Genomic DNA, 17,363 nt, shown 5'->3' with positions numbered 1-17,363 from the left:
CGGACCGAAAGTGAGGCCGGACAGGGCCGTGGAAAATAATCCCGCCTTTGGGATTCGAGTCCCGCGGCCCGACTCTCTTTGATCACCTTATTAACCCCCTGGACAGTAGAGGCCGCAAATCCTAGCAAAGTAGTACCGCTATATTAGGTACAAAAATAAATGCATCCTCGGCGTAGTTATATAGACTCTGGCTAGACGCCGTGGTACTCAATTATCTCAAAAGGGCATTGCATTTTAATCCATTCATCAAGAGCTGTACAACTCAAATTACGTCTCAGCGCAGTAGCACACGATGCTACCCAAATTCCTCGCCGTTCATGGCCTGATAGTCGCCACCTTTGCAATCGGGGACCCCGCTAGAAACCCAGTTGTTGAACTTGGCCCAGCAGGCACATACATGGGAGTCTCCGAAAACCATGGAACGTAAATACTGACCTACACATCAGTCTTGGAGGTTTTTCTGACATGAGATCCGTGGCATAGTGTACAGTCCTGGAAAGGCATCTCGTATGCTCAGCCACCGCTTGGAGACCTTCGCTTCATGCCCCCCAACCCACTTCCCCCACAGCCGACGGGGGTCGTGAACGTCACAACCGATCCGGATCGCTGTCTTTAGTTTTCCTTGGCTCCATACGGCGTACACAACGCGTATCTGGGGCCGGGGAGCCTGGGAACCGAGGACTGCCTCAAGCTTTATGTCTGGAAGCTCACTACAGCGAAGAAAGGCGACAAACTGGCCGTGGTTGTCTTTGTTCACGTGGGTCCATTCTAGCCGGCCTATTTTCGAACAGAAATCAATACTAATGGATCGCTTCTAGGGAGGTGGGCTTATCTTTGGATCAGCTGCGCAAGATGACTTTGGCGATTGGGTGTCCCATGACCAGAACTTCATTGCAGTCAGCCTGAATTACCGCCTTGGCATTCTTGGTTTTCTAAACCATCCAGAGCAACCATCAGCTAACGCGGGCCTTCTCGATCAACGCATGGCTATGCGATGGGTCAAGGAAAATATTGCTGCCTTTGGCGGGAACCCCGACGGCATCACTATCATGGGTCAATCAGGCGGAGGATGGGCTATCTTGGCGCACTTGGTTCTATATGACGGGTGTCATAATGGTACTTTTCAGAAAGCCATCGTCCGGTCCGCTCAGCGTGAGCCAATGTTCAATATCAAGGAGCTCAAGCTGCGAAACGAGGCCTTGTTTAACCACGTCAACTGCACGGCTGATGAAGACCAATTGTCATGCTTCTGAAATCTTTCCGAAGCTCAGCTTGTCAATGCCTTCTGGAGCTTCTCAACCGTGTTGGGCACAGAAGGGTAGGCCAAACAAGCCCAGATTATTATATGATGCCAGTCAGTACTGATATCTGTCTTGTAGGATCTTCAAAGGTCAGGTGTTTGGCTACCAAGGAAGCTTTGACCCTACAATCGACGGGGTGACGCTGACTCTGTGACCCGACTGTTCAAGAAGGGAAAGCTCGCGAATGTGCCAACAATCGCCGGATCCACGTCCGACGAAGGATTTGATGGTTATTTAGATGCCCATCAACGGAACCCTACTCCGAGAAATACCACAAGGCTCGATCCTAGCACCAATAGGATCACCAACCTGACCGACGAGCATGTCAACAAGATCGCGACATTTTACAAGGTCAACGCCACGTATGGGTCTACTGCGCAGGACAACTTCTTCTTGAATAGTTTCAGGGCATACTTGATGGCCTTCGGCCTCTTTGGCGAGGTCGGAATCTTTGGAAGTGAACGGCTAGTAGGTCGATGGATGAGTGCTAAGCATGGGCCTCAAAACGTTTGGACATATCGGTTCAACGCGCCCAGTAAGTTATTGAAGTTTCACACTAACCAAGGCATCACTAACAAATATACAGCCGTCGGTACTAAATATGGCAAATCACTCTACCCACTGGCACCAGTGCAACATTCAGCCGAGAACTCCTACCTAGACAGTCCTCTCAGCAGCATGACGAGATTTAAGCGTGCCATCGCGGCGGAATTCCGCAGTTACATTTCGTCATTCATCCGCACAGGAAACTCGAACACGTACAGGCTGGACTCTGCCCCATTTTGGCCCTGTTATGGGGGCCTTGGTGACTTTTTCAACTCACCAGTTCGCCTAGTTACTCAGTTTGCTTTTTCCAGCAATACTAATAAGACTTATTCAACCAGTACGCAGATTGAGGCGGCACAAAAGGCAGGCCTGGAGAGGACAGGCTACTGGCAGACAGATGAATCCATCAGGTTTTAAGGCTGAGGATGGCCACAAGGCGCATGATATGCTATGTGTGGGCCTGGTTAGAATATAAGCTGTTTAGTATAACTAGAAAACCCAGTTGGTGTGTTTGAATCCAGGCGTGCCGAGCTATTATCTCATCAGTGCTATCTTAAAAGCGAGTTCCATGGTGACGGCTTCGCTATGGTAGGTTGCACTGTTGCCTACTGTTGCGACGTCGAAGCCACGATCTTCTGGCTCAGTTAACCCATCGAGGGCCGGGCTTCAACTATAATAAAGAACACATTTTCAACACATCATAGCACCATATCCCAATGCTAATACAGTGGCCTTTTTTTAAACCTTCTACTGCCTGCAGTCAAAGAGAGACTCCAAAGGAACAACTATACTCACTACTTAGCTCAAAGGGCCACTCATCTCACATGGTGAATTGTAGAGCCAAGCTCAACAGCATGAAAGCCAGAGTGAGTTCCATTTCTAATACAAAACCAAAGTCATCTTAGCTAACCCATCTATCACCAGTGTTAGAAGTTCAGCGACCCCGCGTCAGTGGGCAAATGAGAGGCCTACTGCTCTCGGACGGAAGTAAAGCACATTAAAAGAGCGTTTTTAGAGTTCAGGATAGTAAGTCAATCTTATCTCTATATAAAAGAAAATCATACTAACACCTTAAACCAGATTGCTTCGTACACAAGGCACATCATGAGGCATGGAATCTCCGGTTCGTCGGGTGGACTAGGCCCAATTAGGAAGGCCACGCCGTGGCCCGAAAAGGGAAGGAAGAAATTATCTCAAGAAGATCAACAAAAGCAGTACAGGTTAAAGGATAAAGCTTACATAGTATAATATAGTGCTATTAGCACTATACTATGCTATAAAATTAACCTTTTCTTTTATCCTAAAAAAAACTTAGTCTTTAATTATTAGAACTTTTACTTTTTAAAAAACCCTTTTTCTTACTTCTCTAATTGCCTTTATTTACCCCACCTTTTCCTTAACAACTCTAGCACCAAGCCATCCCTAAGCATTGGACCAATGCACGCATCTTGACGACCAAAAGTGACATACGATGGACAGGTTCGACTGTGTCGTCGTTGGCGCGGGTGAGTAACGCCAATGCTGATCCTCATGCCGCTGGCCTAGTATCCTTCGCGTCTAGGTAGCTGGTTTGAGTGGCTCCTACGGAGTACAGTATGGGATGTTAATTTGGACCTCTCTGTTAGGATGGTACGGCTTGGCCGCCGCAAAGCAGTATCACTGCACTTGCCCAGAGGACTCTCTGGTGGTCTTCGAATCAGAAGCCACGCTCGGTGGCACATGGGCAGACCATCGCCTGTACCCAGGCCTCAAGAGCAACAACCTCCTGGGAACCTATGAATACCCCGACTTCCCCATGGACAGCGCCACGTTCAGCATCAAGCCCGGCGAGCACATCCCCGGCGGGGTCATCAACGCCTACCTCAAGGCCTACGCAGCCAAGTTCGGGATCAACGACTTGATCCGCGTTGAGACAAAAGTACTTGTGGCTGAGCATCAGGACACGGCCGAGGGTGGGTGGGTGTTGACGGTCGCCGGCTCCAAGAAAGAGGAAACCAAAGTCTACGCGCGCCGGCTCATTATCGCGACCGGCCTGACTTCCGAGGCTTTTCTCCCGCACTTTGATGGCCAAGAGGTGTTTGGCGGCAAGATATTCCACAGCAAGTATTTTTTGCAGAACAAGGACACGATACAAGCGGGCAAGTCTGTGACAGTGTTTGGCGGGACAAAGTTCGCCTGGGATGCAGTCTATGCGTATCTCACGGCTGGTGTCAAGGTTAACTGGGTAATCCGGTGTATGTTTATGTCCTGGCGTTGTGCTTGATTACTCATCGAAACTGACGCGAACAACTAGCATCTGGACATGGCCCCTGTTGGATGTCACCGTCGTATGTGACGCCGCTCAAGAAATGGATCGAGAAGCTGGCGAGTATGTGCTGCTCAGTCTCCCCTCTCCGCCCCAGCTTCTGACAGGATTGAGCAGACATTCGGTTCCTCACTTGGTTCAGCCCTTGTATATGGGGTGGGGTTGACGGCTACAGAGGTATTCGCAGCTTCTTACACGGCACTGCCGTGGGCCGAGCAATTGTGAACGGCTTCTGGAGCATCCTCGGCGGCGATGTCATGGCCCTCAACAAGTACGACTCGCACCCGAACACGGCCAAGCTGAAGCCTTGGATTGGGGCTATGTTCGCAGGCCCCAGCTTCAGCATCCTCAACTATGATACCGACATCCTCGAGCTCGTCAAGGGTGACATGGTCAACATCCACATTGGCGAGATTGATCACCTCAGCCCAGGAAAGGTCCACCTATCAGACGGCACCGAGTTTGAATCGGACGCTCTTCTTGCCAACACCGGCTGGAAACACACACCGCCTATGAAGTTTCTACCCGAAGGAATCGAGAAGGAGCTTGGTCTGCCACATGCGCCAGCGGAGGGAGCGCCAGAAGAGGACCTCGCGAATCAGCATCCGCTCATTAAGAAGGCCGACGACGAGATTATGCGGCGCTTCCCACGCCTCAAGCATCAGCCTGTCTGGAACAAGAACTACGTTCCCCTGACCGACCAGAAAGGCATTAGCAGTAGTGACGAGGTGACACCATGCAAGTCTCTGACCCCGTACATGCTCTATCATTTCATAGTGCCGCCGTCTGAGCGCCTCCTTCGGACTCGCGACATCGCTTTCATCGGCGTGGTCAGCAACTTCAGCAACATCATCACCGCCCACCTGCAGGGCCTCTGGATTAGCGCCTACTTCTTGGGTCGACTCGCAAAGGATCCTGCTGCCGCCGTCGGTGATGAGGTGTCGATGTCGAAGCTGCGATACGAGACGGTGCTACACAACCGCTTCGGCAAATGGCGCTATCCTATCGACTGGGGCAACAGGAGCCCTTGTTTCATCTTTGACGCGGTTCCGTATCTTGACCTGCTGCAGCGTGACCTTGGACTGGAGCCTCACCGCAAAGGCGGCTTCTGGTCTGAGATTTGGGATCCGTATGGACCTGAGGATTACCGGGGAATCAATGAAGATTGGAAGGCCAAGTACAGCAGTGACAAGCTGATCGACTAAGGTGTTCAACCCCTTGCCTTGGTTTCTCCCACTCAGTGCAATGTAGGGGATGCTGTAATTTGAGTAGGAAACCCATCCTTGGAGGATTACCTATGATACCCCTGCGTTCTCGTAGCGCGGTTTGGCTGTTTAGATTGGTTCCTTTGCCGAGGGGCTGTCCACTCCTGAGAGGAGTGCTTTTACAATTAGATGTGTGCTTATTGACCATTGCGACATGCGCTATGCTGCTTGCATTATGCTGGACGCTGAGACGTTAGCTCAACTTGCCACGGCGCCCAGGGACTTCCCCCTAGAGGGAAGTATTGGATTGGGATCGCCATAGTGGGTCAAGATGGTTGAGGCGAAGCCTAAGACTGAAGATGCCTTCCTCGTGCACGTCTTTGGCGAGTTCGGTCTAGTGTAATACTGGTTTGACTGAAATTATAGGCGAAGGTCGGCGATTGAAATGACTCATACTAAAGATCCTGAGAACCTAGGAATCCGTTGCTTTGGCTTTCCGCTATCGAATGCTACGCTGGGGTTTGCAGGGTTTAATGCGAGCTGAGATGGTTTTTGAATCTATATTTAGATTAACGAGGTTTCTCTGCTAGGGACTGAATAAAGGAAGAAATGTCTTTTATGACTGAGAGATCCTATCAGACCTACTTGATACTCTAATACCTGCAGATCTGAAAGACTCTCAAACCCCGTAATGAACATACGGGACCCAATGTGGAGAAGGGGCATCCTCGTCGCACGACAAGATATCTCTGGACCTGTCATTGTGTTCATCCTCTTGAGTTCCTTCAAGAGCCTTGACTCCATCACGTCCCAACTCTCCCCCAGAGGATCTGATAGATCTAGATTCTCCTTCCATCTCGCGTACCCAACGGTCTCGAAGCTCCCTCGTAGCCTTGTGTAGTCCCCAAGAGACTGACTCGTCCGTCATACCTCTTTCCCACATGCCCTCATATGTGATCCTCGCCATGTCTACGCAAAGCTCATCCTGTACTTCCCATAGCGTGCCAATGACGTGCCGGAACCCTGCCAGCTGAAAACCACTGATCAGGTGAAGACTCTCATCCATCAGTTCTTCAATCTGCACTTGCCCGGTGCTGCAAGCAGACAGGTAGGCAAGGAACGGGAAGCTGCTTCTCAGGTCCGTGTCCATTAGGTTTGAAACCGTTATAGAACCGGCTCTATCTTTGCTGTGGCAAAGGTAGCTCTGCAATGGATCTTTTAGGTCAGCGCAACCATGGCCAGCGAAGTGAAATAGCCGGCACTGGGGGAGGCATGATAGAATATCCTGCTTCCGAGGCCCTGGCTCTGTCGTGGTGAGTGACATTGACTTGCACACGTCGCGAACAGCGGTGATCTCCTCAGACGCGAAAGGCAATCTAGAGGCCCCAGGAGTATGCCCCATCGCAACTAGGAGCACTTCAGGTGATGTAACTGTAGGGATGGGGCGCCTGCGGTTGCGAAGAATCGCTTGGACAGAAGTGTGATAGGACGAGATGACTCTGTCAATGACGGTCTCAGAAGAACATTTTGAGTGAAGACCAGCTGCGTGGATGGGAAACTTGGTGAGCAGTCCCGTCGTAACCCACCAAACATGAGGCCAGGCATTGTTCGAGGGGGGCTGGTTAAACCCCAGGGCGGTTAGGACTGGACTCGCGATGCAGTGCCATAGCCACTCAAGAGCTTGGGAGCTCTTAAGGGTATCATTCCTGACATGCTCGAACGTATCTTTGTAGTTGAAAAGCGGCAAGGGTAATGACCGGACTTGATGGGTTTCAACTAGGATCGCATCGCACCGGACAGCGGTCGCATTGATGATGGCAATTGGGCCATGTCTCGCCGCATAGCGTACCTCTGACTCATCTGGAGCAAGCAAGAAGTTCTCAAACCCGGGCTGCTGGCGGATCTCAAGGAGTAGTTTCTCGAACTTGTTCCCTGCCTCGTAGCGTGGATTCCGTTCAACGCTCCATGTAGACCTTTCCCGCTCTTCGGTCTTTGTCTCAACCTTCATCAGTTGGCTTCGGAGCCGGACAAAACTTGTAGCTAGATTGGGGTAATTTTCTCCCAGATCGGTGACATCGGCGTTTATCTCGTCGAGAGACAAGGCAATCACGCCCCGCCCCTTTTCGAGAAGACTCAGTGCGGTCAGTGGATCTTCTCCATGGTGAAGCGCCAAGGCCGCTGCAGTAGATGAAAGGCCCCCCGTCCTTTTCAGCAGTTCCTGCTTGTCTGAATTTGGAATCGAACGGAGTCCTTGCTGGTTTATGAGGCTAGTCGTAAGCTTGGCCGCTTCGTAAGCCTGTTCCCAGTTCTCATCTACGAAGCATCGCAAAGCAAGATCTGAGCCAGCGTTGATACGAGTTCCGACAGGTGCCTCAGCTTGGAGCAGTGCTTCTTGAAGCAACGATGTAGCCTGCTGACTATCACTCTCGGCTCTTGTCACGCCGAACTTCACGTTGAGGAGTGCTGCAGCCAGCGAAAGATTCTCGGCTCGGTTAGGATGCCCTTCGCCTAGAGAGCTGGCCGCTTGCAAAGCCAGCTCTATGGCCTCGTTGAGATCAGAGATGTCTTGTGTCTTCTTAAATCTCTTTCCCAGAACAAGCCCAAGACTGCTCAACATCATTGGCCAGCTGAGATGATCTGTGGGTGTCGTGACTTTTGCTTCTCTTGCCAATTCCACAGCCTCGTCAAGGTCGGTCAAGTCCCCAGAGTCCTCGGCACGAAGACTCAAAGCACCCGATAGTTGTTCCAGGTATTCTTGACGTTGAGAGTGATCGAGCGGATGCACGGGTGCCTGGACCAGCTGTCTGGCTAGTTCAATAGCCCTTTCAATGTCAGAGGAGTCTCTCGACCTCCTGTATCTGGCCTGCAGATATTTCCCGAGGTTGTAAGCAAAGAAATTCCGACAGTCAGGCGCGTCTTGGGATCTCCCAGCCACTGTTGACATAATTTCGATGGCCTCATCAAGGTCCGCCATTGCCCCCGTACGAAGATATCTTGTATAAGTTCCAGTGGCTAAGCTGCTGAGACAAAATATCCACCTTGGATTTGTGCTGGGAGTCTCATCAATCGCCTGCCTAGAGAGCTTGATACTTTCTTCGAGGTCGGCCATGCTGCCCGAGAGATCATAGCGTGACCCGATTCTATTTCCCAGTGCTTGTAGCAACTCCCCTCGTGATGTGGTGTGGCCTGATGTTGATTGGAGAAAGCTTCTGAGGATTTCAATGGACTCGTCAAGATCGGGGAGTGACCCCGTCATCTCATGTCTCATCTCGAGGCGAGCTGCCAAGTCGCAAACAATGCTTCCTAGCTCTGCGGAATCCTGGGGAGTACACTCGACCGCGTTTCTGGCCAGCGCAAGAGCCTCGCCCAGGTCTTGAACCGAGTTTGTGAGCATAAACCGTGTCTGTAGGCAGTTTCCTAGATCAGTAACCTGGTTGACCCATTCTTCATCGTGATCTTGAGGGATTGCCATCGCCTGCTGAAGGACCACGATGGCCTCCTCGAGGTCACTTCTTTGCCTCATGAAGTAGTACATGTGCTTCAACATGAGTCCAAGGTAGTATAAATGCATAGCCCTCCTGGGGTTATCTTCTGGGACTGCATCCACTGCCTCTCTAGTAACCCTGAGAGCTTCTGTATGGCTCAGTGTCCCCTTGGCATGGAGATACTGATCCTGGAGCATCTTGGCTGATATATGTAAATACCGTGGATAGTCAGAACGACGCCCTGGTAATTTTCTGAAGGCCTGCTGCATGAGATCAATGCCCTGCTCGAGATTCTGTATCGCTCTCGTCTGTCGGTACATATTCCCAAGAACCAATGCCAGATGAACCAAATGATGAGGTCGTTCTGGGTCATCTTCTGGGGTTTCTTCAATCAAGGTCTGAGTGACTTCGAGACATTCCACCTTGTAATCATCCCTCTCGGGATGACGAATAGACTCATCAAACAGTCGTTGCGAAAGCTCATCCAAATATTGCAATCGAGCTGGATGACCCTTTGGGGCTGCTTGCACGACCTGACGCGAGACTTCGATCACCTCCTCAAACGTCGTGAGGGTTCCAGCCAGGGAGAATTGGTCGTCGAGTATCATGGCGAGGTCCCGCAAAACCTGGGGCCGATGAGGGCTTCCATGCGAGGTCCTGCGAATGGCTTTCCTTGCCATTTCCGCAGCCTCGTTGAGATCAGACCCTGCCTTGGTGTAGCGATAGAGATCCCGCAATGTCATCGCGACATCAGCCATACGCTTCGATATTTCCACCTCCAGATCAGCGACTGTGCTGCTTTCCTGCATCGTTGAGCGACCTTGGGTGGTTGGGCTGACACTTTTCGCCTCAAGCGGCTCTATTCCTCCCTCACTTGCCATTGTTTGAGTGGATTTTCACAATGAAAGATTGATTGTCAGAATGAATCAGGAAAAAGATGCTCCGTAAAGCTTCCCATACTCCTCAGTAGGTAATGATTGGGGTTTGTCCTTGGTCGTGCGGTCCACCACAGCGCCGCAGATTGTTGTGCCCAGGTATGGAAAGCCAAGCAAATTTTGCCTCTCTAAGGATGTTACCTCTGGTCAACCTGATAAGCTGGAGCTCCGGGGAGTCATATCACAAAAGGCACTTCGTGATCCGTGTAAAGACGCCATCAGGCAGCTGCCCACCGACGCATTCAAGCCAAGGCAACATCCGAGCTTGAAAGGAAACACATGATTGGTGGTCATACTGGCAACGTGACAAGTCTGCCCCGTTTCCTGGCGTCGTGGCTGCAGCTGGTGTGAAGGCCTCAGGGGCCGGAAACGCCGGGTTCGGTTATTTATCCTCTTATCAGCAATGTGATGAGACTCCAGGACCTGGCGCTACACAAGAGCCAGCCACCAACCTGAGACATCCGATGCAAGAGATGACGTGTTGGGCATCGCTTGGACGTTGTCACATTGATACAGGCACCAAATTGTTTGTTTCCTCCGGAAACCCTGTCACCGACAGCACGTGAGAACATCACCAGCTTTTATGCAAATGATGTCGCCCTGTTACCTGTGACCCATTATCCTTTTGCTTTCTCATGGGAATCTCTATCCATTGTCTCAGTCGTAATGTCCAATAACGAAGAGTAAGTTATCTAACCCGACTACCTAGCGTCACTCTAATCATGGTCTTCCGCAGAACTAAAAACCCATTCGACTTCACTGAGGCCGGGAAGAGGCCACGTGTTGAGGCCTACACTCAGGTAGGCAATCATTCATTTCAACACATCGCTTCCGACTTTAACCTCCTATGAACAGAAGCCGGTTTTTACTGTCGGCGAGGGAGTTTATCTACTCAAGGTCGACGGGAGCCGTGAGGGCCCGTACGTAGTTGCGACCGCGCCGGTGAATGGAAAGTGTACACTGAGTTATGAGAATGGGACGCCGTTTCGGAACAATGAGCTCATAAATGTGGACGATTTGGAGTCCTGTACCTAGATTCGAGCGACAGAGCTAGCTTTAACTCCTTACCCTTTCCCTGCCGAGAGCACCGTCTGAAGGTCTGAAAACAACAGGTTGGGCAGATTTGCAGACAAAAACCAGGCTGTATCCAAGGCGGGGTTCAAGGTGGTGTTGGGTCGTCGAGAAGCCCACCATGCGGCCTGATATGCATTTGCTAAAACGAGGCAACACGAGGTGCTTAGAGACAGTGCATGTAGGCGCCTTGGCTTCCCATGGCGAACTACCTCGGCTCAAAAAGTGAATGCACTGAAATATCCAGACAGTTGTTTGCTCCCGAGCCGCCTCGATACAGGCCAAACAAATGTTTCATCTCAAAACCAGCTCTGCTTAGTACCATGGACGAAGAACAACCGAAACCCCCAAACTATCATGCTATCTTAATTGGCATTGACGCATACATTGATAGGCCTTTGAGAGGTTGCGTGCGCGACATTCAGCACATCAAGGAATTGCTAGAAAGTCAGCGCAATCCCATGATTCCCATCGACAACATTCACACCTTCACAGCAACTTGGAATTGTGGCGACGGCCCTCACCTCAAGGGAGACCCCAAGTTCTGGCCCACATACGACAACGTAACTCGGGAACTGCGAGAAACTACCTTTCGAGCACAAAAGGGTGATCATGTCTACATCCATTACTCAGGACATGGAACGCGGTTCGAGGCCAGCAGCGAGTTTTCAAACCCGTCTGCTGGAGATCTGGCTCTAGCTCTTCTCGGCGGGGAGAATAGGGACGCTGAGAAGCCTCTCAGTGGCCACAGACTAGCACGGGCGCTCAATGCTATGGTGGAAAAAGGACTCATTCTCACCTTGGTCCTCGATTGCTGCTTTGCTGCGAGTTTCTACCGCATTGGCCATACCAATGTCAGATTCACGCCTCCGAGTTCATATTTCGCGTCGAACTCGCCAGTCGAAACATCCGGCACCGATCCCGGCGATGAACCTCCCGTCTCGAAGTTTCGAGATGTGTCCATGCTGCCCTCTTGGATGATGAATCCCAACGGCTACGCAGTTCTCGCCGCGTGTGGCCCCCACGAGGAGGCTACTGAAATTGTACAAGACGGGAACCATCACGGTGCACTGTCTCGGTTTTTATATCTGACTCTACAAGAAACGGGACTGGGCAAGCGACACAAAGATATCTACTACCGCCTCTGCTCCAGGTTTCGAGCAAGCCCCCTCAAACAGAACCCTGCGCTGTACGGAAACAAAGATCAGGGATTTTTCGGCCAGGATAACTCGGCAAACTCACCAACTATTCCAGTTGTACAAACAGGAAACCATCTTATCCTTCAGGCTGGTCGGGCACATGGAATTGCAGAGGGCGACGACTTCATTCTGTACCCCTCGAGAGAAGCCAACCAAGCTGCAGAATCTCAAAACAACACCACGGTTGCTACTGCTACGCAGATACAGCCACTGACATCGGCGTTGGTTTTGGAGCAAGCTCTTACCTCGCCGGGTCAGGAGTACTTGATTGCAGAACCTCAAACTCGCCGCCACCTCCAGGATTATGCGGTAACCTTCGACCCAGACGTTGTTAATAGGGACGAGGGACTATCGATCCTTTACAAGCGCTCTTTTCTAGACCATGGCAGCACGAATGGTCACTCTTTATCATTTTCCGTCACGGCGATTGACGGCGAGTACAAGATATCGGGCAGCCCCGGCCTAGAAGTAAGGCATTTGCCTATTATGCGACAAGACTCCACCAGCCCGGATGACATTCTCGCCGTTTTGGCACATTTGGCAAAATACGAATTCGTCAAGAACATTTCGAATGCCTCTACCGCTGATGACTTTCGCTCCTCCATCGACGTCAACATCACCACCAGGATGGGTAACGCTTTCGGCCCAGGCAGCGTCATAGATATCGAGCAAGACGGCACCAGGGGGTACATGTTTGAGGTGAAGGCAGAAAATAGGGGTACAAAGGATCTCTACCTTCACGTCTTTGACCTTGGCCCTTCGTGGCAGATCGAGAACATCTTGCGTGGAAGCTTCGAAACGCTGCCGCCTGTGGACCAAAATCGAGGATTCTCAGGTCGATTCTCCAAGAAACTAAGGACAGAGGTACCAAACGAAATCAGGGACAGGGGTTTTAGGACATGTGACGACGTACTCAAGGTTCTGGTGACGTCCCAGCCAACGTCTTTCGACCTCTTTGAGCTACCCAAGATTGGACAAGTTGGTAAGAAGAAATCTTCGACGCGGAATGGGAAAACCGAGGACAATGTTGCTCAAGAATGGGCTGCTTTTAGCTTTCATTTGCGTACCACTTTAAAGCTAGGAGTTAGTTAGATTAGCAGCGAGAAAAGGTAGATTATGGAACTCGATCATGCCTTCTATCAGTTCCTCGGTGGTCGTTTGTGAGGACTCGCCTTGCTTTCCAGCTCATACTGGGTGAACCAGCAGATAGCCTCTGCGTGTCTTGAAAGGACTAAGTCGGGCGCAACTAAAGAGTGAAGGGTAATAAATATACCCGTTGGCTCATGTGGGCCAAGGCCCAGGCGAGCCAACCTAGCAAGCTAGGTTGGCTATAAAATTATGAGATAGCTATAAAATTATAAGATACTATGGGGCCTTATTTTCCCCCTTGAAAAGCCGCCTTTTTTAGTCTCTTAGTTTTAGAAGTTATCTAGAGTGATTTATAAAGGTATAAAAGAGTAAGTTAAAGCTACTAGTGATGCCTAATATAATAATATTAGTAATATTAATAATAGCTATAATAAAAGCTACTACTTAAGCCTTTAAGGCTATTACTTTCTTAGATAATTCCTTATATAAATTTAGCTATAAGAGTATATTTTTAGCCCTTTAGGCTAGCTTCTTATATAGCCCTTACTCGCGTGATAATACTTATAATCCTTTATATCCCTAATATATAGTATTAAGGCTATATTAGGCATAGTATAGAGGGGAGTTCAGGTAGTAAAGATAATAGCTATAGCGGTAAGGGTATAATTAGCGGCGATAAGGGCATTTATAATAGAGGCTTAAATAGAGGGAGTTTATTATTATTTTTTTTTTCTTTTTTTTCTTTTTTTTCCTTAGTAAGAGCTAATTTAAGCTAGAAAGTAATATTATTATTATTTCTTGCGAGAGTGGTTTAATCTATCGCGCTAAGGGGTTTTAAGGTAAAACTAGTATTATAAATAGCTTTATAGACTTCTTATAATAATTATATATTTATTATAAAAGGGTTAGGCTTTTAGGTAAGTATTTAATATATAGTTAATTATTATGTCTCTATAAAATAATACTTAATATCTTTCCTTATATGCTTTAATTACTAAGCCTATAATGCCTTCTTTTTTATGCTGTTAATAGTGATCTCTTTCTCTTGCCGCTATTGGTCCTTAATTTTCTTTATCTCTTAGATAATGAGGCTGCGAGTGGTCTAGACCTATGCCTTTTCTTCCTTTTGCTGGGTTTTAGCGATAACCTCCTCTTATTACTCTTAAATCTCTTATAAACTAATATTATAATTAAAATCTCTTATTGGCTTTGCTTTTTTCCCTCTCTTTTTAGCGTTATATCTCTTTTTAATCTAAGCCTAGCGGTTATTAATATAGGCAATAACTATAGATTTAAGAACCATAGCTTTTATAATAATATTATATATTTAATAAAGTTTAGCATGCGTAGGGGAGCTAAAGGTATTATTATAGCGGTCTAAGAGTTATTTAGCGGTATCTATGGCGGCCTAGAAGTAAGATTTATAAGGGAGAAAGGAAGCAAAGGCTAGGTTAATAGCTTACTTTGCCTAAAGCTACTTCTTAGCTAGGTATATTATTGCTAGCTTAAGATTTAATAAATAAATGCCTGACTTCTTAAAGCCTAAGATAATATTATATACTATAAATCCTTTCTTAAAGACTTCTTATTTTATGCTTTAACTTAGTAATTTTATTAATATAAAAAAAGAGATATAACTTACTTAAAAGCCATAGATAAAGTTAGTGCGAGAGAAGAAGATATTTCTCTTTTAAAGCTATTTACTAAGAAGCTTCTAGTAAGTATTCTTTAGTGGCTAAAAGACTCTAATATCTATTAGCTATAGCATATATATAAAGTAAGGTAATAAGAGAGCTATAATAATATAGAACTTTGTATAATACTTTTTAATGGTAAAGACCTTATATCCTATGAAGCCATTAAGGATAATAAGTCTCTAAATAGTTATATTAGCGGCCTAAGAGATAAAAGGAATATTATATTAAATATGCTTTCTTATAAGATCTCTAAGGAACTTATTATACCTAAACTACTCCTTAAATATCTATTTAATATGCTATACCTTAGCGGATTTAGCCTAAGAATACTAGTTAAAGTATATTATTTACTTAAGAATAATCTCGCTATTAGAGAAGGCTATATTAGACTATGTGATAATTATATCTTTCCTAAGGGATAAATTGGTTATGCTAGGTTTATATTAGCAGGGGATTATTAGCATTATCTTAAATAAGGTATATAAGTTATATCTAGTAATATGCTTAAGGGTATTAAATGTAACTAAGTTATATTAATAGCTAAGGTAGCTAGTATATATAAGAGTACTAAGGAGTATATTTTATATATTTATATAGTTATCTTAGATTAATTATTTTGAGGTTTAGTCTAGGGTAGGACTAATATTTTTATCTTTTAGTCTTAGGACTAATATAGATGAAGTTTAGTCCTTTGCTTAGTTAGATATTTCTGCTGAGCTTCCTTGCCTAGCCTATGCTATAGCTATAATATAAGGTCTCCCCTCTATTAGTCTTATTCTTAAGATTAGTTCTAGCGACTAAGTATTATTAGTAAGTAACTTTAACTTATAAAAATTTTATTCTTATTAATATAATATTAGGCCGAGTTTCTAAGTATATTTCTTCCCGTAAATTTTTTAAAGTTTAAAGTCTTTTTATATATATTAATGCTTTTAGGTTTAAAATTATGCCTTATACCTAGTGCTTTTATTAGGGGCTTTCTTATAAGGTAGTATTAGATTATTTTAATTATTATTCTAATTATATAAATATAAAAGTTATATATAATAGTATGGGCGTGGCTTCTTTTTATGAGTCTTTTTTTTCTTATATGGTATATTTATTTATATTTCTGGCTAATATTATAATTATTAAAAATATTTATAAATATAAGAGGCTTAAGACTAAGGAGGCAGAGGCAGAGGCTACTCTTAAGGTAACTATAGCTAAGCTAGCTTATATTTATTAATAGAAATGTCTCTTAAAGGCGCATAGTAATGAGGCTTTTAAGTATAATCTGCGTGCCTTAGATAAGTCAGGTGAGCTCTATAAAGAGTCTTTGGCTATAGTAGAGGCTTATTCTCTTAGGGCGATTGATTTAATTAATTAGGATATTATTAGTCTTAATGAGTTTATGCTTAGTATTATTAATAGAAGTATTTTAAAAGGCATTATATATTAGTAAGGTATTCTAGGGGTTCTTATGTATTTTTTAAGTCTAGGTAATTTTTCTATTTAATAAAATATATTATTTTGCTATTAACTTTATCTATATTGAGGATAGTTTCTATGATATATTCTTCTAGTCTATTAACTTTGGCTTTTAGTTCCTTGCTAGTTTTAATTTAGATAGTATCTTATATTAATTTAAGTAATAAAATATAAAAGATTAGATAGAGCTTAACCTTAGGTAATAAGTCTAGTTTATAGTTATATTTTGAGATTTTTTACTTAATTTTATATAGTCTAATATATTTATAGTTAAGTTTCTTATTTTATTATTTTATTTTAATATTTTTTATTACGAGGTAGATTATATCTCTTTTTATAAAGATTAATCTCTTAATTCTTTTTTAATTAATATAATTTATTATTTTATTTCTAATAAATTTAAGTTTTATTTTTATTTCTTTATATAGGTTTTATAATTAGTTATTAATAAGGATTACTTTTAGATTTATAATAATGCCTTATGTTTATTAATAGGTATTAAGGGTAAATCTAAAATTAGTATAAGCTAGTATAATTTTTGTATTTTTATTTATGGCTATATTATAGGCTAGCTAGGCGGCTAGTAGCTTCTTAATTTAGTTAGTTTATTTATAATTAATATAGCATTAAAGGTATTATTTTAGTATTTAATTTATATATTTAATCTATTTATTTATCTCCTTATAGTATATTATAGAGAGCTTATGATTAATCCCTAAGTATCTTATGAGGCTTTACTAGAATTTAGAAGTAAATAATAGTCCTTAATTTATAATAATTTTAAGTAATATGCTATATATCTTAGTAATATAAAAGTAGAAAAAGTAAGTAAATTCTTTAGTTATTATTAATTCTCTATAGGGTATAAAATAAGAAAATTTTATGAGTTTATTTATAATAATAAGAATATTATTATAGAAGTTTTTAGTGGCTAGTTCTTTTAATAAGGGTAGTTTTATAATAAAGTCTATAATAATTAAATCCTATGGTTATTCTATAATTAAGAGTAGTTATAAATTCTTATAAGGTTTATAGTATTATGTCTTAGTTTTTACGCAAA

The 17,363-nt window shown here is 45.1% G+C and overlaps 4 protein-coding genes across 4 annotated transcripts; 3 read left to right on the top strand and 1 right to left on the bottom strand.

Annotated features, from left to right (window-relative positions):
* Positions 1–292: 292 nt before the first annotated feature.
* On the top strand, positions 293–2,264 carry NCS57_00330800 (Carboxylic ester hydrolase; the record flags this gene model as incomplete). The annotated part of the gene is made up of 6 exons (XM_053053311.1): positions 293–423; positions 484–580; positions 617–757; positions 819–1,211; positions 1,470–1,836; positions 1,888–2,264. 6 exons carry the CDS (start codon positions 293–295, stop codon positions 2,262–2,264), a joined length of 1,506 nt encoding a protein of 501 aa, XP_052918557.1.
* A 1,054-nt stretch (positions 2,265–3,318) lies between these two features.
* Positions 3,319–5,357, top strand: NCS57_00330700 (uncharacterized protein; the record flags this gene model as incomplete). Its single annotated transcript, XM_053053310.1, has 4 exons — positions 3,319–3,352; positions 3,473–4,081; positions 4,141–4,215; positions 4,270–5,357. The coding sequence occupies 4 exons, from the start codon at positions 3,319–3,321 to the stop codon at positions 5,355–5,357; spliced, it is 1,806 nt and encodes a 601-aa protein (XP_052918556.1).
* A 679-nt stretch (positions 5,358–6,036) lies between these two features.
* On the bottom strand, positions 6,037–9,651 carry NCS57_00330600 (CHAT domain-containing protein; the record flags this gene model as incomplete). The annotated part of the gene is made up of 1 exon (XM_053053309.1): positions 6,037–9,651. The coding sequence occupies one exon, from the start codon at positions 9,649–9,651 to the stop codon at positions 6,037–6,039; it is 3,615 nt and encodes a 1,204-aa protein (XP_052918555.1).
* A 792-nt stretch (positions 9,652–10,443) lies between these two features.
* Positions 10,444–13,139, top strand: NCS57_00330500 (uncharacterized protein; the record flags this gene model as incomplete). Its single annotated transcript, XM_053053308.1, has 4 exons — positions 10,444–10,460; positions 10,514–10,577; positions 10,633–10,697; positions 11,168–13,139. The coding sequence occupies 4 exons, from the start codon at positions 10,444–10,446 to the stop codon at positions 13,137–13,139; spliced, it is 2,118 nt and encodes a 705-aa protein (XP_052918554.1).
* Between the last annotated feature and the right edge of the window lie 4,224 nt (positions 13,140–17,363).

This window comes from Fusarium keratoplasticum, chromosome 2 (assembly GCF_025433545.1).
Source record: "Fusarium keratoplasticum isolate Fu6.1 chromosome 2, whole genome shotgun sequence".
Taxonomy (NCBI): domain Eukaryota; kingdom Fungi; phylum Ascomycota; class Sordariomycetes; order Hypocreales; family Nectriaceae; genus Fusarium; species Fusarium keratoplasticum.
This window is presented reverse-complemented; position numbering and strand designations above follow the sequence as displayed.